Consider the following 22,752-nt stretch of genomic DNA (forward strand, 5'->3'; position numbering starts at 1 on the left):
ATTAAATGCATGTGAATAAATTAATTTGTATTGGATAAAAAATAAATCTTCATATGTTTTTCTGCTTTATTTAAAAAGTAAAAAAAATAAAAAATAAAATAAAAATTGATTGGATTTATTATTTGATACAAGGAGAGCGACTTGGGTGGAAGCTCCGTGCTACAACTATTGGCGATGTTACTAATCTCTTGGGGGTCCTATGTAGTGCATAGATGTTGTCCCACGATGATGTGAACACCGGGTAAAAATTATGTTAATACAATCATCATGTGAGCTGTACCATAAAATACAATGTACAGTTATCCAAAAACTTACAAATTCAAGTGGCAGGCCCCATACAGTATGTGGAGTGCATCTAACCTGTTCAGTTGGGGTTGCCCCACTATGATAATGAGACATCTACAAATCATTGCGCACTTGAATTTGTAGGTTAATTTTGTTATGATTTCACTTGCTTTTTTATGATGTGGCCTACATAGTTAAGGAACTAGCGTGACTTTAGGGACATCTGCATGATCATCATGCGTGCATGTTATCTTGATCATCTTGAGATAGGTACCTTGAACCCATGAATTCAGTGTTGAAACGGACACCGCCTACCACTCAGCCATCTGTGGGGACCCATATGCATGATGAGATGTATGTCCACATTGAAATGTAGATCTAGCCTTTGATTTATTAGTTGATAGAGATGAGATATTTCTGTGATCGATGTACTAGCTCAAATCGCAAAAGCTCGTGTAGAGTGAGCAAGGCGGCTACTTGAAGATCATGGAAATCTTGTGCACTTAATTATATCAATCATAATGTTGCTTGATTGATTATAGCATGTGACTTGTCAATTAACTAATGAAATGGTAGTTTGATTTTCTTTCATATCAGGGTAGAGTATCCGAGTTTGCTAGGTTATTATAAGGTCTTGTTAATCTCTAATATTATATAGTTGTGACAAGATAACACTACTTTGGTGTGTATTCTTGAAGGCATTCTATAATAATAATAATAATAGTTGTAATGAATACTATAATTAGTGTTACGATTTAGGCTACAATAGCTGTTATGTCCAACTTTTCATTTTTCTTTTTTCAAAATATACCGGCTGTAACATGTGTTTCTACCGTTACAATTATATATGGAAGCCACCGATGAGGAGCTCACCATGAACGTACATGAGCCTAAAATTGAAACATATACAAAGCTCAAGTGGATCACACCATAGGAAACAACGAGATTAATGATGTCCATGGTTGAAACTTTCGTAAGGGCTAGGGGTGTACATGAACCGAGACTCGACTCGAAAAAGCTCGATTCGACTCGGTTTGAAGTTGAGTTCGAGCATGAGTCGAGCTGATTTTTTGAGCTCGAAAATGAGTTCGAGCCGAGTTTAAGCTCGACTCGGCTTGGATCGAATCCAGCTCGATTCGAACTCAGATCGAACTAGTTCGGTGACTCGGTTACTTTGCCATTGATGTTGCTTACCAACTGTTTGATAAAATGACTCAACGAAATGAGAGAGAGAGAGAGAGAGAGAGAGAGAGAGAGAGAGAGAGAGATGTGACTAGTATACATATGCAATGAGGAAGAGAAGGCGCCAGGATCATGCCCCTACTGTGGAGGAATAGTCCAAGCCATGGATGTTGAAAGCCAACGAACCTTTTGCTTTCTCCCTCTCTGTTTCAAAACCAAACGCAAATACCATTGCACCTTGTGCTCCAAACATTTAGTCCTCTACTCATGACATTCCTCCATTACCATTTTCAATACACCCATTTGTATCTATGTTTCTATACATGGAAGATTTTCATCTTCTTCTTCTTTTTAAATTTGGGATGTTCACAAATGGGTTTCTATGCATTGGAAGATTTTCTTCTTCTTTTGAAGTTGCAGTTAAGGTATTTGTGGAAATGCCTCAATGGTGAACTCGACTCGATCTTGGCTTGGACTGGCCCAAGCTGCTAATTGAACCGAGCCGAGCTGGCCAGTCAGGCTCGAGGATCGAGCCGAGCTAAGTTCGAGTTGAGGTCTGCCACTGTTCGAGCCAAGTCGAGTTGAGGCTAGCTCGACTCCGTTTGACTCGATTTACACCCTTAGTAAGGGCTCACAATGACGTTTATTTGTCATCCAACACTTTTGTGGTTGTAACACCCTGGAAATCGAGGGTTGTGCTTCCGCTCAACTCCCGAGTTCCTGAGAGTCACTATTACAGATTTTCATTAATATGCATTTAATCTGTTTAAGTTGCGTAGCCTGAAATTCTCTGAACATGAAACATGAACACGCAAGTCTGTTGAAATGGAAGAGGTTTGACATATATATGTACAAATCCAAAATATAAATGGGTCGCACAAGGCGTTGCCCAACCAAAACAACAAAAGAATATTATGTCCAAAAGAATGAGGCTGAGCCCATTGCCCAGCCATCCGATCCCGCCCCTCAAGCAGGCGGCGAGCCCTCCATCAGCTGGAAGTATGACAGCTCGTCCTCCTCGTCCAGGCACGCCTCGCTAGGCTCCTCCAATCCCGAGTCACCTGCATTTATGAAAGGGTGTGGTTGGTGTTTTAAAACACCGTCCCAGAACGTAGGAGTGAGTGATCAACTCAGTGGGTGCTATTAATCTTAAGTTATCACAGACATCAATTTTTAATATGATTTTAATGAAAAGTAGACAATCACATACGCCTAAGTAATCTTATTAATGCGCATGTATGCAACATGACATGATGCATGCCCTCACCACAACGCTCCCTCGTGCGACACCATCTAACGATCGCCAATGCCAACACTCCCTCAGCGCGACCTCGACTGCCGAGTCGCAACCTAACTAGTGCAATGCGATGCGTTCGTGTTAGCAGAGTTGTTAGTTAGGTCCACTTATCCAGCAGATTGGGGATTCTGGTACACCTCACGTATCAACGCCCTAGAATGGTTGCGAGGCCAAGACCCCCCAATGCGTGAGGCCGAGGCCCCGCGGTCCGTGATCCCGTTGGGTTCCTCATCCCCGACTTCAAGCACATGAGGAGTGCCAAGAGAAAGGGATCGCTCGCGGTCACTACGGGGAGGCGCGGTACCCCAGCGTAGGCCGACAGCTCGGACACAGTGTCCCATTCCACCATGCTCGGTTCACGAGGCTGTGGACCAATTTCAAGTGGGTTATTGATGAGCTACACTGGTTGTAGGGTGTCCCAGGTTCCATACAAGTGTGAGTAAACAGGGTTAACAATCAAGGTTGGTCAGATAGTAGGCTAGACCACACGAACCCAGGCAAGTGCATGGCAGAACGACATCGGGTGCAAGCAACCCATGTAGTCTAACTACAGTCGCCCACACGCACTCGCCCAAATCCATGGGATTAGCCCCAAGGCGGTCCTACCAACGAGACCACCTTAACTCTCCTTGTTTTCTTGACCAACCCTAGGGTTTGGATGGTAGTCCACAGCACGACAACGGACAGAGCTATCAACTAGCAAAATCATCATCAGGTTCTCACACCACAATCATATAATTCAGATTCGTCTAATAAGCAAGCTAACACAATTTATGAGTAAAGGTGCATGTGTGTTGTGTGTGTTGGTGAGGAAGCGGCTCACTTCCTACAACTCATAGAAACAATTACATAGGAATTAATAAGGCACGCATACTATAGGGTATCATCATATGAGCAATCCAACAAATCATCAACAAGTGATCATCAAATTTGCAACAAGTCATGTAAGAAGCAAGAATAGCATCATGTGAGGAAATGAAATAAAACATACATTTCCATACCACTCTAAATAAGCATAAATTCCTAGGTTTTCTCTATATTCTCTAAATGCATCAACCAAGCAATCAAAATCATTAAACTTATATTGAAATTGGTGCTAGGCCACCTAGGAGTAATAGCCGGCACCTATGGCTCGTTGGAGATTTGGAAAACGCCCTAGGAAAGAGGGCTTCCGGGTCGATCGGTCGGAATCCCTAAATCAAGCTCTCGCATGTTAGAATTCCAAACCAAACCCACATTACTACATGAATTTTAAGAAGGATGGGTGAAATCCTCACCTAGGCAACCCACGGACGGTTGTTGAAGCTAAGGGAAGGAGTTTTCTCCTTGCAGGAGAGGTAGGGAGTTGGAAGGGTTGGCTCTCTTGGGAACCCACTTGTTCAAAGGTCCACCTTGGATCTCTTTCTTCTCTCTTTCTCCTCTTTACTCTCCTTTACTCTCCTTCTCTCTTGGTGGTTGTAGCAAATGGGAGAGAGAGTTATGAGAGATAGGGTTTATTCCCTAGACTTGGGCCTTTTGGCCTTAAGTTCCCTCAAATTCCCCAAATAGCCTACAAGGTCTCCCTTTTAGAGTCGGAATGGCCCTAACACTCCTTTGGCCATCAAATTCGGTGGGTAGGTACCCTATGGCCCGATTAGGGCCCGTGTAAAATTTGAGAATAAACGGATGGACGATTGTGGGATTTGAGTCAACGGTTTTGATCTTTAAACGGCCCCGTGGGGTCCATTTTGGTGATTTGAGTAATTCTGGTGGTCCTCAGGCTATAAAATTTCTAGGATGGATGCTTCATGGCCCGATAAAGGGCCACGCAAAATTTGGAGACGATCGGACCTGGGTTTGATCGTACGGGTCCGATTTGTGATCGACGGTCACCGACCCACAATCGGGTCCCAGAGTTGGTGGACGGGTGTAGGAAAATTCATTAGACCTCCACCGTAAATATGAAAGAGATCCGATGGTCGGACTACTTGAAATCTCAGTTTCATTTGCAAGCGCCAGATTTGGTCCTGGCATGGGTGGGGTGCGTTTAGTCAGTGCCAGATCCCACTTCTGAGTGTCCGCTGGGTCCGCGGTCCGTGATGGTCCACAAGCCTAGTGAGCTCTATGGTCCCCTAAGCTTTTAGATTTTTCTAACCTTTCGGCGTCGCAGTATAGCCCGTACGGGATGTTGCTCAGTGTGAATGGTCATCCAGCTTGGCGTCCCGCACTTTGTTTCACCATAGTCTGTTTGGTTTACTCAAATGGGCTAATCTTAGGTTAATTAGCTTATGGTACCCCTGTCACGAATGTTTTAAACGTTCGGTCCTGCGGAAGATCCTACGTGGACGCCCCCGGACAGTGTACCAATTGGACGGGTCGTTACAGTGGTCCCCAATGTTTCCTGTGGTGTGGTCCGCACTTCGAAAATGCTTCAATTTTGGGCTCATGCCCTAAAATGAGCTGAAAATTGAAGCATATCCAAAGCTCAAGTGGACCACACCATATGAAACAATGAGATTAATGATGTATATGGTTGAAACCTTCCTAATGGCTCATAGTGATGTTTATTTGTCATCCAACCTGTTTGTAAGGTCATGCATGGATGAAGGGAAAACACAAATATCAACATGATCCAAAACTTATGTGGTCCCCAACGTTTCCCGTGGTGTGGTCTGCATAGCTTTGGAAATGCTTCAATTTTGGGCTCATTTTCTAAAATGAGCTAGAAATATGGATGGCATGGATAAGACGCATACATCCATAGACCCAAATAGTTTACTCAGTACACAATCCACTTCCGTTACATTTTGCTCTAACCGTTTTGGTTAGAACCACCAGTAATGGGTCATGGGGCAAGGGAAAAAAAGGAGATCTATTAGATGGGTTCGGGTTAGGTTGATGGCTAACCCACTTGCATATATTGCTTATAAGTAGTAAAACCGATGTTAATGAGATAAAAGAGTTATAATCTCAAACCATAAAATGAGCCCCACCAGATAAACAGGTCCAGCTAAGTGAGGCCTTTTGATTTAGCCCAAGCTTAAACTCTAGACCCATTTAATTAATGAGTTGTGCTAATGGCACAATGTATTGAGGGCCTCTACCTCAGCGCAGCTCTTCTTTCGGTGCCCGCCTGGTCTGTGAACGCCGCTTTGGTGCCCAATGGAAGAAACTCATGCTTCAAATGTTGCCTTTTATTTGGTGAGCATTTATCGCAAGCCGGTGACCCACATTTCAACAACTCATCCATCGGTGAACATTTATTATAAGATAGTTGGAAAATTATTTAGTAATTTAATCGTATTTGAACATTTAATAGAAAATTTTTATGCCGTGGTAAAATGGATATTTCGGCTTTCGAATGAGATTACTAGAGAAGGAGAGCAGGTGCCACATTTCAAAACCATAATAAAGGCGTTCTTTGATAAGATGAAGTATTTGATGAGCCCATAATTCATTGTTATTTTCTTTTGTTAAAAAAAGATTATCATAAACAGCTCTATTAATCACTCTCAGCAGTTTAGTTCAAATATATTGCTAAGTAGTTACTTTCTCAATCTAGTAATAATATGCTATGTTTAGACACATCTCCTATAAAAGACCCACTTAGTCATCAAACCATGCATGCATGCCTAAGTGAAGTCAATTCTCAAAATGCATGTTTTTTTTTTTTTTTTTCTTTGGAGATATGCACTAACCATGAGAAATAAAAAAATAAATGAAATGGTACCAATTACAACCCTAAGGGCCCGCTATTTGGGTGTAAATACTGGTAAAACATGGTAAAAGCATAAAATGTGTAAGGGCACCTGTTTGAAAAATTAGCGGAATTTAATTTTGAATTGTGTGCAAAATGCAACATCATAAAAGTGAAAACTTTGTGAGCCCTGACATTTTGTAGCCGTAGTATCTACACCGTCCATTCATTTTCTCATATAATTTTAGGAGAGCCCAAAAATGAGGTAGACCTAAAGATTAAGTGGGCCACATCACAGAAAATAGTAGGTTCAACGATGGGCTTCATTATTCCCACTGCTTCTTTTAGTGTGGTCTAATTGACGATTGGATCACCACCATTTCATGGCTTATGTCCTAAAGTGATTTGACAAAATGAATGAGCAGCATGATAAAACACATACATCATGGTGGGGCCCATAAAGTGCATGAGGAAATTGTAAAGTAAATTATTACTTATTTACCTTAGTTTACTAGTAATTATGTGAAACCAAATAACCCTAAATTAATAGACAAAAAATTGCACTGGTTCAAAATCAAAGGGGTTTTTCCTACTAGACTCTTTTCAATTTAACGAGAAACATGGCCCACCTCATCAGCAAACTTCCTTAACATTAAAGACCAAATAACTTGTAACCTGCTTGGATTGATCATCATAAGAATGTAGTGAAAAAATTATAGTGATTATTAATTTTTTCAAACTTATTTTCAGAAAAGATCTCCATTTAATTGTGAATCACAATATTTGGTTTATCGACAAAGATTCTTGCTCTTACTCCGGTGGTAGACTCTCAAGAGTTTCAACACCTGGTCAAGGTCAAGGGTTAGTGTCCATAGGTGGTGAAATCCCACCAAGGTGTGAGTATGTGAGGGTGTGTGTGTTAAAAAAAGGAAGATTGTGACACATTTATATTACTTTAACGTCAAGTCATCGAATTCACACATTGATGTGATTGTTTGAATTCAAAATATTCACAATAACGTAATTAAAACCCACAATGATTATAAATTCCCTTATCTTTGGAAATATCTGCATTTGATGAAAGGAGTATTCATGTTAGGTTTTATGGTGGAAAATTCTAATAATGACACTTTTCTATTACATTAGTACGGTGATTATATTTATTTTTTTAAATTAACCTCAAATACATATAAATAAGTAATACTTACTTATTAATGTAATTCTAGCACCATTTTTTAATGTAGAGATGGCAACCTACTTTTTTAACACAAAAATGAAAGGGTGCAAATTTCATGCAGGCCCCATTGTGATGTATAATTATGATGTATATGGCTTATCTATGCCATCCATCTATTCTACCAGATTTTAGGGCATGAGCCCAAAACCGAGGTAGGTCCAAAGCTTAAGTGGACCACACCATAGGAAATAGTGGGAATTATATACCTTCCATAAAAAACTTCCTAGAGGCTCCAGAAGTTTTGGATCAAGCTGTTATTTGTGTTTTCTCATTACCCATGTTTTTTATGACCTTATGAACAGGTTAGATGAGAAATTAACAATATTGTGGGCCTTAGGGATAAAAACCTTTTGCCCTAAAATATTTTGGCAAAATGGAAGAATGGTGTGGATATATCACATGCATCACTTTCGGCCCACAAGTTTAAGTTGGCCCTTTTTTGGACTGATTTTCTAGGTGAAAATACTCACCAGCATTCAAACACAAAGACTAATAAATGCAATCTACCCTGCCGCTGTCCATCCATTTCCGTATCATTTGAGGGTATAATCCCAAAATTGAGGTAGATCCAAGGATCAAGTAGACCACACAAAAGGGGATTAAACTCTTACAGGTGAAAACTTGTCGAGGGCCACAAAATTTTTGGATGGAGTTGATATTTGTGTTTTCTCTTCATCCCGGTCTACGGAACTTTATGAATAAGTTTGATGGCAAATAAACATCATGGTGAGTTCTAAAAAAGTTTCAACTGTGAGAATCATTATCACCACTGCTTCCCACGGTGTGGTCCACTTGAGCCTTTACCTCACTTTTGGACTAATACCATAAAATAATATGAAAAAAAATAAAAAGGATGGACAGTGTGGATAAGACCCATACACTATATAGTGGCCACTAAAAGCTGCTGCCCGTTCCGCGTCCGTTGGGATGAATTAGGAATATTTTCAATACCTATGGTGCCTAATTGGATCAGAGATTAAGATCATCAAAACGAAAAGATAAAAGATAAAAGACGCTGTGAGAATTGGATCAGACATTGAAGAGCATTGAAACGAAAAGAGATAAGATAAAAAGGCATTGTGTGGTGTGCCGCACCGCCTTGATGGTGTGTTTACATCACCCAATTCTGTGAGTATATGTCATATCCAAACCATTTCATTTGAAGAGATCGTTTTATGGCTTGATAAAAAAAAAGGAGGCACATCCAAAGTTCAAGTGGACCACGTTGCAAAAAACAATAGAAATTGAATGTTTATCATTAAAACCTTCTTAGGGTCCTTGGATCAACCAATCTAATATTTGATTTTTCCCTTCATTCTGGTCTACGTGATCCTACAAACATGTTGGATGGAAAATAAGGGCCTGTTTGGGAGCGTGGATTTGGAACCCCTTGGATTCGAGGATTGGAAACCCCCTGGATTGGCAATCCTCTCGGTGTGTTTGGCACCTTGGAGTGTGAATCAACTTTAATTCAAAATACCTATACATGGTATATTTACAGGGGTTTGAATTTAATTACTAAATTAATTTTAATATCCCCAATTAGTGAGATATATAATTTTTGACACTATGGTTGTGATAAGCCCGCTAAAATATATGCTTTGCCTAAAAATGATAAAATTCCAAGTCTCAAATGGACCGCAAGCACAACATCATGTTTGGGTGACTAACCAATGATTTTTAATCGTTGATTAGTATGGACAATGTTTGGATAGTGCTGGACAATATTTGGACGGTGCTGATCTACATGAACAATGTTTGGACGGTGCTGATCATCGTTAGTGGGCCATGTGCCTAGTAGAATGATAGTGTACAGTGACATATATTTATACCTGCAATTATTGAAATGATTTTAGATGTAATTCAAGCTCTCACCTTACAAACCCCCTCAAAGAGGGGATTGGGAACCCCCTGGATTGGCAATCCCCAGTTGCTTTATGCTGCCAAACGACCAAGGGGATTTGAAACCCCCTCTACTCCCCTCTAATCCCCTCTAATCCAAAGTGCCAAACGACCCCGGAGGGCCTGTTTGGCCGACTGGATTAGATGGGCTTAGGTGGGATGGAATTGCATCTGGTCCGGTGCCAATCCTACTCCACGTTTGGGAAGAGGTGGAAAAGCTTGGAAGTAGGCTGGATGGAATCGTATCGGGTCTTGTGCTAATATCACTCAATGTTAGCAAGTTGTGTAGGTTCTACCATGATGTATGAGCTATATCCACACCATCCACCCATTTTTTGAGATCATTTTAGAGCATGGGCCAAAAACCCAAGTAGATCTAAAGCTCAAGTGGACCCCACCATAGAAAGCAATGGGGATTGAATACTTACCATTGAAAAGTTCTTTGGGGCCACATAAGTTTTGGATTTGTCTCATTTTTAGGCCCATGCCATAAAATGAGGTTACAAAACAAATGAACGGTTTAGATATAACACATGTATGTTATTGTCAATAGTTTCAAATGATGGTGGGTATCTCCTTTCAATGTACCACCGTATTACAAACAAAAAAGGATATTAAGCTTATCCCATGGTACCAGGGAACAGTCCCTGCCATGGGTAATAATGGTGTTTTTTTGAATCCCATCCCACCCAATACCGTGGGATCGGTCCGGCCAAACAGGCCCTAAACATGATGGTGTGGCCCTAGTAATGTTTCAACAGCAGTAGTCATTATCCTCATTGCTTTTTATTGTGTGTTTCACTTGAGCTTTGGATATTACTCAATTTTTTTTAAAAAAAAAAATTTTCGGTCTAATGCCTAAAATGATCTCAACAAATGGATGAACGGTGTGGATATCATAAATACATTATAGTGGAGTCCACAGAATTTGTTGACATTGTCCCTACTGCTTTTTGTGACGTGGTTTACTTCAACTTTGGATATTAATGCCTAAAATGATCTCGCCAAATGGATGAAAGGTCAGGATATCATAAATACATTATTGGTGGGGTCCACAGAATTGGTATCGTCAACACACCACACCACCGAAGTCGATAGTGTATAGTACATCACGCAATCCGCTTCCAAGAAGCTCAAGCTTCTTTCAAGGAAGACTCTGGCTCTCATTTCATACATTGTGCCACGACTACGACGCGTACGTGGTTTTCAATCCCACACGTGCTCAACATATGCACGTGTGCTGCGGACCGACTCTTCAGTCCATCCATCATCGCTTTGGAAATCGATTGGCTACTCCCCTGCAACCAACCAATGACTTGTGTTCGGTGCTTTGTGGGCCCCACCATGATGTGTGTGTTTCATCCATGCTGTCCATCTATTTTTATAGATCATTTTAGTATACGATACCAAAAATTAGTTATATCCCAATCTCAAGTGGGCCACATTACAGGAAACAGCGTTGAATGAATGTTGACCATTAAAAAATTTTGGGGGCCATAAAATTTTTGGATCAAGCGGATATTTATTTCTTCCCTTCATCTGGGTCTGTATAACCTAATCAACAGACTGAATGTCAAATAAACGGTACATTTAGCCTTAAGAGGTTTTTAATGGTGGATATCCAATCACTTTTTTTTTTTTTCTGTGGTGTGGTCTACCTGAGAGTTATTTCCCTCTAATTTTCTACATAAAGTCCTAAAATGATCTGTAAAAGTGGATGAACAGAATGGATGAAACACATACATCATGGTGGGGCCCACAGAGCACCGACCACTAGCCACACGGCTGGTGGCAGGGGCAGTAGCCAATCCGTTTCCCATCGCTTCCACCTAATATTCACGGACCCGGATTTCGCAAGAGCAGGATCGGAAAACCAGAAATTGCAAGGGCCCACCAGTCCAGATCATGCCAGGACCTGGGCCCCACATGATCTACGCCCTTGGATCGGGTCTGGGCCTCATGCACGCTTCCCGCGCACGTTTCAGCCCCCACCACTGCCTATTCTACGCAGCCAACGCCTTCCTCGGCCCCGACCTCGGCTCTTTTGCCGAGTGGCTGTCCTCCACCCTCTCCATAGGAGGTGGTTCCATCCTGATGCACGTCATCCACGATCCCTTTTACTATATCCTCGTCCTCGGCCTTCCCTTTTCTCTCTTCTACAGCTGGCTTTCCAAGCTCCTCCTCCACAAGGGTTTTCTTGATACCTTGTCTGGGGTGAGTATTTTTCTACACTTTCTAGGGTTTTAATTTCTTCAATGTGGGACCTTTTTTTCGTCCATCCGAACCGTTGATATGGCATCCCCCACCGTGGATGATACATCTACGTAAAATCCCTTTGGTTGGATGATCCTAACCCTTCATTAATTGCTTGCTAGTGGACGGTTTAAAACAGAGTATTTAAACTGTTTGATTAACTTAATGGCTAGGATCTTTCATGTTAACGGTTTGGATCCCACATGGCCCCCACTTGTGTTGCGTGTGAGAAAGAAAGGAGAAAAACTTTGATACTCTGGCAGAATGTTGTGGATGATGCTCGGTCACATAGGAATTAGTTAGAAATTGCATGTGGCGTATAAGTAATTGAAATTGAGCTGTCTGCATTATGGGTTCCAGTTTTTAGATGTGCCATGGAACAAAAATTAGAATTGTTTAGGCATCCATCGGATTGGTGGACATTTATTGGACGGTTAAAAATGAAAAATATCCAATTGTCGTATTTCAACAAGCAAGTGTTCATGAATCAGAGGTATATTCCACATATTAGTTTGTTTAATTTGAGTTAATATATCTAATGCAGGGGCATTTTCACATCGGGCTTGAGTGAGGTTGCCTGTTAGATGCAGGGGCACATTCGGGGTGGGCGGTCCGTGTGAGGCAGGTGGCTCGTGTGAGGCGGTACTCATGTGATGTGGGGCCCACGAGAGGGGTTCGGCTGAGGTCCTAACCCATGAGATATGGGGTTTGGGCTATGAGATAAAAGGATTGATTTGCCATGATCTATCAGTTCGAGCTTTTAGATAAAGTGGTTAATTGTCCTGCATCAATATCCCGTGCATACAGTTTCTTAGTTTTTGCACATCAAGTGTTATACGTTACCAGAGTATCAATTAACTCCTCGAGAGAAAGCCATCTCCATTTCCTTGATGGTTTGCTTTTTCTTTATGTTCTGAAGTTGGGTCCTTACTCTTGCTCCAGTGTTAGACTCTAAGGAGTTTCAACACCTGGTCAAGGGTTCGAGTACCCATAGGTGGTGAAATCCCACTGCAGTGTAAGTGTGTAGTGGTGTGTGTGTGTGTGTTTAAAAAAAGAGAAAAAGAAAAAAAAAAGTACTTAAAATAATAATTACTGTGATTCTCTTTAGTAATGTGTCATCTTAAGAATCCAACAAACAAATTGCAAACGATAGACCATTGCCCGACAGAAATTGGGATGTTGTCTGAGGATTTGTAAATGATTTGCTTCAGCTAATGAAGAAATTTTAACAGAACAAACTCTCAGTTTTCTATTGGGTTTTAATGCACAGAACTAGAGCATGGTTTTAAATATCTGTTATGATGCAACAGTATTGAAAAGATACTTTTGTTTGGACATTGAATCCTAGGGGCAGGATTTCCATGAGACAACATGCATTATCAAGAAATCCATGTATGGGAAATTATTATGTTTGAGAAATGCTTGTAAGTCATCCTGCTCCTAGTTCTAGAGATCGATCTAAACTGTCCATTAAGTCTAGAACATATTTCAAGGGCTACCGTGCCAAAATAAAATAAAAATAAAATCAGATGATCAAGTCCATCCTAGGTTCGGCCTTTTTATAGCTATTCTTTTGCCAACCCATATATATAATGGTTAAGAAGGTGATTCTTCAGGATCATAAGAAATCCATGATGGGAGCTATGAAATAAATCGATCAAATTGCTGGTTAGACCTATTTTTGTATGAATGATCTTGACTGTCCATATTAGAGGCTGTTAATTAGATAGTGAAGATCATCAGATCTGTATCATATATGCATGGTAGTCCCCTGAAATGTTGGTTGGACCTAATGGACAGTCTAGTCAATCGACTGGACTGTTTCAATATTCTGATGCAACTAGGGGCACTATTAACTTATAGTGCTCTAAAAGCACTGGAGCATCTAATGTTACATTTAAGAAAGTATCTTTAGTGATACGGATTGCACACCTATTACCAACCTACCCTTAGCCCATGGTTAATTATTCAACACCTCCCTGTAATGCCTATCCATGATTCCATTGGTAGCCCAAAATAAGAAAAGATTCCCTATTTTGAATGTCAAAGTCATTTTATGCCTATGGTTTAAAAGTTCATCATAGACGTGGATTTCATGCCCACTTCGTAAACTTTCCTTTTGTGGTAAATTTGTATTTAAATATTTCTTTTAGTGGCACCCATTGGAATCTATTCATTCTTCTCAATAAAGCTGTATGTTACTTATTCACAAGAAAAAAACACATATTCAAACTGCTGATCTCTGTCTTCACTCTATTCTAGCATACCACAAAGCTCATCTCCAACCTTAAAATGATATCTAAATTAAGAAGGTTCATGATGATATTGGATGGAAGTCATTGATTGATGATCATGACCTAAATAAGTAGGGTTGTCAATGGGCCAGCCTTAAGCTGAATTTTGAATTATATGGGCCAGGTCTATTCAAATTTGTGCATATGCTAGGCCCAAGACTGGCCCATTGACAACTCTATAAATAAGCTTAATCTGCCACATTCTTTGAGTAAGAACTGCATGTTGAGACTGAAATTGGTTTCAATTTTCCGGAGATCCTGACTATCAAAGCAGTGATCAACCTCTTTTTCGACCACTTTGGGGGCCCCTTGTTGTGGAGGGGGCTTGAAGATAGCTTTGGCATGGTTGGAGGCAGTGGGATTGTCCTGTGGAATTGCACACCCTTCATTCATGTGACCAAGTCCAATTTTGCTATATGTTATGTTTCTGTCAAGGTTCAAATCCTAGGTCCCTAGATTTCTCATCTTTAGTTCATAGATGACACGTTCTTTTTTGTGATGCTTAGGAAGTGCAAATTGATAATTTTAGGGAAGCTATCAGATGCTTCAAAGTTGCTAGAGGTCTAAAAGTGAACATCCATAAAGCAAGATTTTTGGGCATTAGGTTGGGTCTTGAGTAAGTTGAAATGTTAGGGCCAGTTGTCTTCCATCTTACATGGGCCTCAAGTTGTGTATTGGGAATCCAGTTAATTATTTATGGGATAAGGTGGTGGAAAGAATTGGATGGAATCTTTCTTGTTAGAAGGGTAGGTATTTGTTGCTTGGGGGAAAAGTCATGCTTATAAAAGCTCCCATGTCTAGTATGTTGATTGGTTAAATATCCCTTTGTCAATGCCCGTCAGTGTGCTTAGCAAATTGGAAAAGTTTTGGAGGGATTATATTTGGAGAGGGTGGGAGATAGACACAAATTTCATCTTATGCAATGGGGCAAAGTACCCCCCGATGGTGTTGCTGTCAATAGGGATTTGGAAACTATAAATCTAGCTTTGCTGGGAAATGGTTGTGGAGATTTGGGGTGGAGGAAGATGGTCTATGGAATAGCTAGAAAATATGAGGTGGAAGGAGGGTTCTAGTACACTAAATCTTCTAATATGCACAGAGCATTAGAGGCTTTGAGGGCTATCACTTTAAGAAGGAAATTGTGTTTTTGATAGGCAACAACCTTCGAGTGGTTTGGGCTCCTCGTTGTAGAAATTTGGATGAGATGAATTGGAGGACACAGTGAGACCCTAGATGTTTTGTAGAGCTGGTTCTAGCTGTGGTTGACAGAGACAGTAGCATGGGGCTTGGATAGTTCGGGGAACTTTTCTTTAAGATCTTTCTGTGCAATTATATGCTCCTCTTCTCTCAGGCTTCTTGTGATCCGATGGAGTATATTTGGTAATTGATGGCCCACTTAGAGTTATTGCCTTTATGTGGCTAGTTGGAAAAAGTGCTTACAATTGAGATTCCTAATGCATGTACTATGTGCCTCCGAGATATTGAGTCCATGGCGTAGTTGCAGGATCCTTCTAACTAGGTGCTACTCCTGCATTGAATCCCCACTTCGGAATCTCTCTCCCACTCTCGCTTCCTACCTATTTATATTTGTTTACATTTTGAAAGAGACGCTTGCCCACTCCTACACCCAAATTTGTTGCCCCTTCGCTTCACGCTTCGTGCAACTAGTCCATGGATTGGTTATTTATGCATTGTATTTTTGCCAGAGTAGCGTGGGAAGGAGTCTTTGATCTTTTGCATTGCTGCTTGGTGATCCTGGTTTGATTGGCCCATTCTTCTTAATGTGGCACAGGGGCAACTTTGGCAACAAAGGAAAGTCTTGTGGAGGCTTTCCCTTATTGCAAGTCTTTGGTTGCTCTACGCAGGGTGCAAAATGTGTTGCTTTCACAATTGCATTAGTAGTCCTAATGAGGTGTTCATGAGAGCCAAATTGGATGTGATTTCTTGGACTCAGAGCCTTAAGCAGTTTGTTGTTGTTCTTTTGAGTCGTTTGATCCTTTTAGGTCCAGATATTTGTAATTCCTGGGGTGGTGATTTTTCATCGTTGCCCCGTTCTTTTTTTCCTTACAAGAAACTTAAAAAGTTCAAAAAAGAAAAAAAGAAGTAACTAGAGCGGCTAACTCCTCAACAGTTCTTGCTAAAGAGGGCATACCAGAACTTCCTATCCATTACTTATTGGATAGAGAATAGAATTGCCAGTTACCAATCAAAAATGGAAATAAAAACAGAAATGAACATTGAGATGATATGACAAGGTAGGTATCTAAATATAACTTTAACCTATTTCGATTCTACTTGGTGCAGGTGCCGCTTACTAGAAGGCAATGCTTACTATTGGTGTCTGCAGGTTCATTGTCACACTTTTTCTTAGACCACTTGTTTGAGGTGAGAGTTGCACTTGTTTTTATTTTATGGCAGGAAAATGCTTAATTGATAAACAGCATTATATTTTGCTGGTTATATGGGGGCATATTGTATAGAACTAATTTTCTTCATATGGTTTTGAGTCAAGTGTATTTTTATTGTCTCTTATTGGTTCAACGTGTTAGTCCAGCCTGTAGAATCACCATTTTGTTGAGAAGATGCCAAAACTCCTAAAGCTAACATTGACCCATGTCAAACAAACTGAGAGTGAGGCATAGAGCACAGATACAAATTGACAGTTGTGCTAGTATGGGATACAATGCCGGTATTGGTTTGGCAGATCTGGTGGGGCAGCATTGAATTGATGGAGTTGCTAGGCATGCTTCTACAAAGATTCCATCATAGAAGAATGGATGGAATGATGCTTTAAAGTTAATTTTAGTTCTTAGAATGGTTAAATCCATTTTACCCTGTCAGAAGTCACTGGCTTTTGTAGTGGGTAGGTACAGTGGTACACAACCTCAAGTTTGCAATAAAGAGCATCATCCATTCAAATCTCAGCCATACAATAGAGCTTAAGAAGTTGTGTGAGAAAACTTAAGGTGCTTGTGAACATGAATAAATTTTTTTAACAAATGAACTTAAATAAAATGATAGTGGCGAGAAATAGCTAGAGGAAACAGGTAAGTCAAGACTCAAGAATGTCTTTGTCAAATTCATTCATTTAACTATTTATATAAAGAGTTGCATCCTTTAAAGTGGAGCACACTTCCTTGATCGAGTCATTAGGGCATGTTTGGATACATGGAATCCAAGGCAAAGAAAGGAAAAGGCAATAATTACCCAATAATGATTTCCATGACAACTACTGAAACATGGATTCCAATTTTGAGTTCTTGTTTAGGTAGTAAGTGGAAAACTCATGGTCCTCTTTCAATTCCCACCTAGTTTCTTTTGGAAAAGTGTAATGATTGCTTGGTGGAATCCACCATTTCCTTTGTTATCCAAACAACACAAATTGTCGCATTGAAGGAAACCCTTTTCCTTTTCTGCTGTTTGGCATGGAATCCATGGTTTCCAAACTTGGCCTTAAAGAAAAACACATGCAAACATAGAATTCCATTGGCCCAATCAAGAATCAAAAGCTTAGATGAAGGGATAGGTCTAAAGATTTTGTTTTCCAAACATGGAGATAAAAAGGCTAGTGAAAGCTGTAGAACATTAATATTTTTTTCTTCTAACCATGCTTTAGCTCTCAAGGTTAAAATATTCCCTTTCAGCTTCTTCACTGGAACTGAGCACAAAGAACTTAGCTTCACCTTTGCTAAAATAGTTGGACAGAAAACTGTGTGACAAAGATGAAGAACTGTGGGTATAAATCTTAAGGTCAACTTGTCAAGATGGAAACTTTGGTGGTGTTCCTCCCTCACATTTGGGGAGTGAGTGAGGAAATTCAAAATTAGTAGGACATCTTGAAAGCTAATTTTCTTAAGGACTGCAACTCAGCCTTTAGTCTTTTATTAGTTTAAATCCTTGAAATCCAAAACTCGTCAGTTTCCAGTTGGTTTAAAATTCAAACCCGTTATCTTGTGGTCTACAACTTATTACAATAGTACATATAGCAATATTTGTTCTATCTAATATTGTTTCATGAAGTTGAGGAAACACTAGGAAATCAATTCATTGATAATGCAATAGTTTCCTAGGAACTGCTTAACATTAGGGGGCCAATTTGGGCGGGTTGGGTTGAGGGTCAAGCCAAGCCCAACCGAACCTTAAGAGAACCCAACCCACAACCCAACCCAAGCCAAATTCTAACCCAAGTTGCCCAACCTGAACCTAACATGAATTCTTGCCAATGCTCCAGGCCTAAGAGTTTAACACCCAGAGGCTAGAGGTCAACTAAACGCAGCCACAAGGATGCAACGCATGGTGGGAAATTTGCAAGGGTACAAACTGGGCCCCCCCTGGGCATATTTTTTAGGACTGGTGCTTTAGAGTTCGTGGCTCTTGGACCCTTATGCAATTGCACATAGGACCTAAAGGTTGATATTGTTGCTAGGGGGGTGTGACTTGGACGATGGCCTGTGGCGAGCTTCACCGTCATTAAAAAAAAAGGCCTGTAGGAGAGCTTTCCATGATCTACCTAGGGTGGGTGTTGAGATTCGAGCAGGATTTGGAGATATATGAGTGGAGGAGTGAAATAGAACTACATAGAAAGAGGTTATAGGCTGGTCAATAACCTCTAACCTGCCCATGATGCAATTATCTTCGACAACCTCGAGTTAGGAGATTGAGGCTCTTAAAAATGGACGCCTAGAACAAGAATTATGAGAAATGGGCACATTTTACTACATTCGGATGCAATGTTGATTGACTTGCTTAATTGGTTCACTGAAATGGATATGACTGAACTGCAAATTCCTTGGTATTCATATCAAGGGACTAAGCTCCAACTTGCAGTAACATTACTTTCCGGTTGGCCTTGGAAGGAAAATACTGCCATTCAAGGGCTTCTCTTCCTCATTTGGAATGCTGGCACTTCCTCTTGATTGACTGAAGGTTCACAAACCAAGTCTGCAACCCAATGCACTGTAAAAGTGGCCACATTCACAAACCTAGTCGCAACCTTTTGCTAGATGATGATGTTAGTCATTTTTCAAGATTTTTTTTTTTTGCCTTCTGTTTTTTCAATAGAGATATAAAAAGACAGGTAAATTCCTACCAAGTAATGTGATATATTGTTAGAAACTTAGTGATGGTGTGCTAATGTTTATCTTTCTATTTGGATTATATAAAACAAAACTTCCACACATGCATGTAAACATACATCTGCATAAATGTTGGCTTCCCATTATACCTGATTATGCATGTGTATGCATGATGTGCACGTGCTTCCTTGCAAGCATGCATCCATGTCTGTCTCTGTGTGCATGTGGTCGGATGCATATGCGCTTGTGCGCGTGCATGCTGTTTTACACCGTAAAAATATTTTTTCTTTTTTTGGCAATAGCAACAGACATTAATAATTGTGTATAACTTCTGAGGGAGGTGAAGCCCCCTTTGACCAAGGTTTTGGACCATTTTCTCAAACACTTAGGTGCTTCTGCAATGCACCACATCGGGGCTTAAGCTTTCTCTACATAGACTAAGCAAACAAAATAAAGTTGCCTAATACATGCTATGGATATTATCCTATCTTTCTATCATTGTTAAACATTTGCACCACTTCTACAACTTCCAAAAGGAATGGAGGGAAACACTGATCTTGAATTTTCATGGTAGGAGGTCACATGAAGCTGTGCTGTTTGTTTGAAGAATAAAACCAACATGAGTACACCTTAGTTTCTAAACATGAAGCTACAAAATATTAATGGTATTTCATTGCAGATTCAAGCTAGTTAGCTACTTAGATATTTTGTATGAACTGTGCATGGCCTCTTCATTTTCACATTTCAATATAGTTGTCAATGATGAGCTGGGTATTTCTTTCTATGAGATATGCAGTCAAATTTCAAACCAATTGATTGCGCATGAATAGAAATCTTACTATTGGATTTGGTTCAATGGCAATACTTACGTGCTGGCATGGCCTGATCCGACATTCAAATCATTAGATGCGAAATAAGGTCTCAAACTTTGGGTGTGGATTGTTACCTTATTTGACTTGTCAACCATTGTCCATTTCAAGCTTTTGAGACTTTTTTCCACTGTAAATGTTACTGCAAGTCCTATTAAAAGTACGAAATCATGCTGCCTACAAGTATTGAGTATATGATGCTCCAAACACGAGCAGATTCCAGTATGGGCACCCATATGTCCTTTAATCAGACAAGTTCCACTGTGGATGTGCCCCAGCTCAAAATTGAGCTACTCCACCATTCAGGTTTGCCGCATTTGCTTTAAATGACACCTGAGAAAGAACCACAAAAAGAAGAAGAAGAAGAAGAAGAAGAAGAAGAAGAAGAAGTCACCCTTCAGTTTACATTCAATGTACATTATGGCCCACCTGAAAGAGGGGACGTGCCTGATATGGTCTAGGGTACATTAAATGTGGGGCTCGCTTGATGAAAGGCTCATATCTCTTACACCTGTGGCGCTTGTGTTAGGCGTTGGGTAATAGCTCTTTCTGGATAACAAATTCCTAGTTTCTTGTCTGAATGGAACTTTCACATAGAGTTGGCCTAAGCTTCTCTCTCTTTACAGCTTGCATTTCTGGTGGCTGCAAGTTTACTGTGTTCTCTGAAATTGCCACTGCATTTCAATTGATCAATTACATTACTGTTTATCCAAACAGGAAAATGGCCATTCTTCGATGTATACTTGGATATTGAGCACAGGTTGGTGGAAAAGCCGAGCCCCTATTGACCCTGATGCTGTTGTCGTGGTTGGATTCTTATGCAGTTGTTTGATTGGGGGTTTCATTTACATTAACAGGTGATTTTTTAAACGCATCTTTTTATTTGCTTTTTTTCTTTTGTTCGCACTAGAATTACTAGGGTACAAGTATGGGTCCGGATGTTGGAGTCCCTTGGGCCCCAAATCTTTAGGGTATTGGGCCATCTATTAATTTTTAATAAATATTTACTAACATATTTTTCTAACTATTTGTTTTTATTTGTTTTTTAATGTGAAATACATGGGCATGCATGAATCGTGTCTGACATGGATCCCATCTTATAACTAATTGTGTTCACCAAGGGTTTGAAGGATCTGAGGCTTGTAGTTAGGATAATGCAGTATGGATGATGTGGGTTGGCATTAGAAGCGTTATTTAACACATTGATTTCCTTTGATTGTTGAGATGCTAAGCATAGTTTCGAATATTGTTATCTTATGGGCTGAAATAGCCATATCGTATCCATGTTGGCCTTATACAATATGCGATATGGGGCTGAATTGGCCCATTCTAAAAAAAAAAGGGCTGTATTGGTCTATATCAATCGATATGGGGTGTATTGGCCTTGATATGGGGCCGATATGCCCATGAAGACCCTTTTTTTTTTTCTTTTTTTTTTTTTTTGAAATTCTTCCATTTTCTTTCTTTTTCATTTCGACCATGAGGGAAGCTTAGAAATCGGACTAAATTTAGGCCTATTTTGGCGATCAAAATAAAAGATTTGAGTTGGATTCGATGAATCGAAGTGGAATGTACTATTATAGGGAAGATTGGAAAAGGTTACACCATCATTTTTTATGTTTTCACCCTGATCCATAGCTCAAGTGGACACCCTGATCCATAGCTCGAGTGGACTGAGTGAAAGCCACCTCGTTAGACTGAGTGAAAGATACCTCGTTTCAACACTGAGGTCTTGGTATCGATCCCTAGTGGGGGTGGCTAACAGTGAAGTGTGAACTGACAGTGGGGTGTGCTAACAATTTAACAAAAAATAAAATAAAAAAAAATGCTACTGATGCATGGTGTCCATTAGCAGTAGAGATCGTTCACATTTCCATCTGCATTTCAGTTCTCATTGTATTGTACTGCAGACTGAAGCCTGCAAAAAAGCTCATCACGGTGCAAACAAGCTGGTCCATGTTACTGGTTCTGGTCATAACAAGCTTATACTGCCTGTGGTGCGTCAGTCAGATATACTGGAGAAATCCAGCTCATGCAGCAATAGGTGAAGAGGCAGATCTCGGAGTTCTCGTCTTTCTTGCTATTTATTTCTTTCTTCCCCACTGCTTGTGCATCACATCTATGAACCCAAAAGACTACCTCGATGCAACAGCGCAGCTACCGATGTAATGTTTCTTTCGCAATGTAGGTATTTGTTTTATCTATTTTTGCTTCATGTTGGAAAAAAGTGTCACCATGCTTATAGGGATATCATTTCTGACGAGGTGGGCCACACCACGTGGGCCACAAAGATTTTCAGGTACCCACTTACTGGGTTGATATGATTGTACATTGTGATTGTGAATGTTGAAATGTGAGATCAATGCTCATAAAACATGTCTGGATTTGGCTTTTGATTTTGTGCAATTGATTTGTTGTTTTAATTACTTGGGAATTAGACTATAGTGACCGTCCGACATGGGCCATCCATATCATGGCCAATAGTTATGCTGATTGGATGATGTTGACTGTTTGAGATTCCAATTGAATTGGGAAGAGTAACATTTTTTCTTTTAACCAGCCATTTGGTAGGCCCCACATGGATGGTTATGATTGATTTGAGTGCAAGATTTTGGGCTATGCTCCAACAATGAGCCCGGATAATCCAGATTGCATTACAGGGAAGTCGTTATCAACTGTTGA

General features: G+C 40.3%; 1 protein-coding gene and 1 pseudogene across 3 annotated transcripts; both read left to right on the plus strand.

Annotated features, from left to right (window-relative positions):
- Positions 1–1,552: 1,552 nt before the first annotated feature.
- On the plus strand, positions 1,553–1,791 carry LOC131257345 (uncharacterized; annotated as a pseudogene).
- Positions 1,792–11,402: 9,611 nt separating this feature from the next.
- On the plus strand, positions 11,403–22,476 carry LOC131257946 (uncharacterized). Of its 3 annotated transcripts, none has more exons than XM_058258924.1 (4): positions 11,403–11,793; positions 16,431–16,511; positions 20,788–20,927; positions 21,959–22,476. In XM_058258924.1, exons 1-4 carry the CDS (start codon positions 11,485–11,487, stop codon positions 22,116–22,118), a joined length of 690 nt encoding a protein of 229 aa, XP_058114907.1. In that variant the 5' UTR covers positions 11,403–11,484; the 3' UTR covers positions 22,119–22,476. The 3 variants fall into 3 exon arrangements, with proteins under 3 accessions (XP_058114907.1, XP_058114906.1, XP_058114905.1); XM_058258922.1 differs by having other exon boundaries at positions 11,408–11,793; positions 21,981–22,476; XM_058258923.1 differs by lacking the exon at positions 16,431–16,511 and having other exon boundaries at positions 11,406–11,793; positions 21,981–22,476.
- The last annotated feature ends 276 nt before the right edge of the window (positions 22,477–22,752 follow it).

Source organism: Magnolia sinica, chromosome 10 (assembly GCF_029962835.1).
Source record: "Magnolia sinica isolate HGM2019 chromosome 10, MsV1, whole genome shotgun sequence".
Classification (NCBI taxonomy): Eukaryota; Viridiplantae; Streptophyta; class Magnoliopsida; order Magnoliales; family Magnoliaceae; genus Magnolia; species Magnolia sinica.

Bases quoted from the DNA above. Each gene is read 5' to 3' on its own strand.
- LOC131257946 (XM_058258922.1), top strand. From the start codon at position 11,485: ATGCCAGGACCTGGGCCCCACATGATCTACGCCCTTGGATCGGGTCTG. The intron at 11,794-16,430 runs GTGAGTATTTTT...TACTTGGTGCAG, and splicing joins TTCTTGATACCTTGTCTGGG to GTGCCGCTTACTAGAAGGCA. The intron at 20,928-21,980 runs GTGATTTTTTAA...ATTGTACTGCAG, and splicing joins GGTTTCATTTACATTAACAG to ACTGAAGCCTGCAAAAAAGC.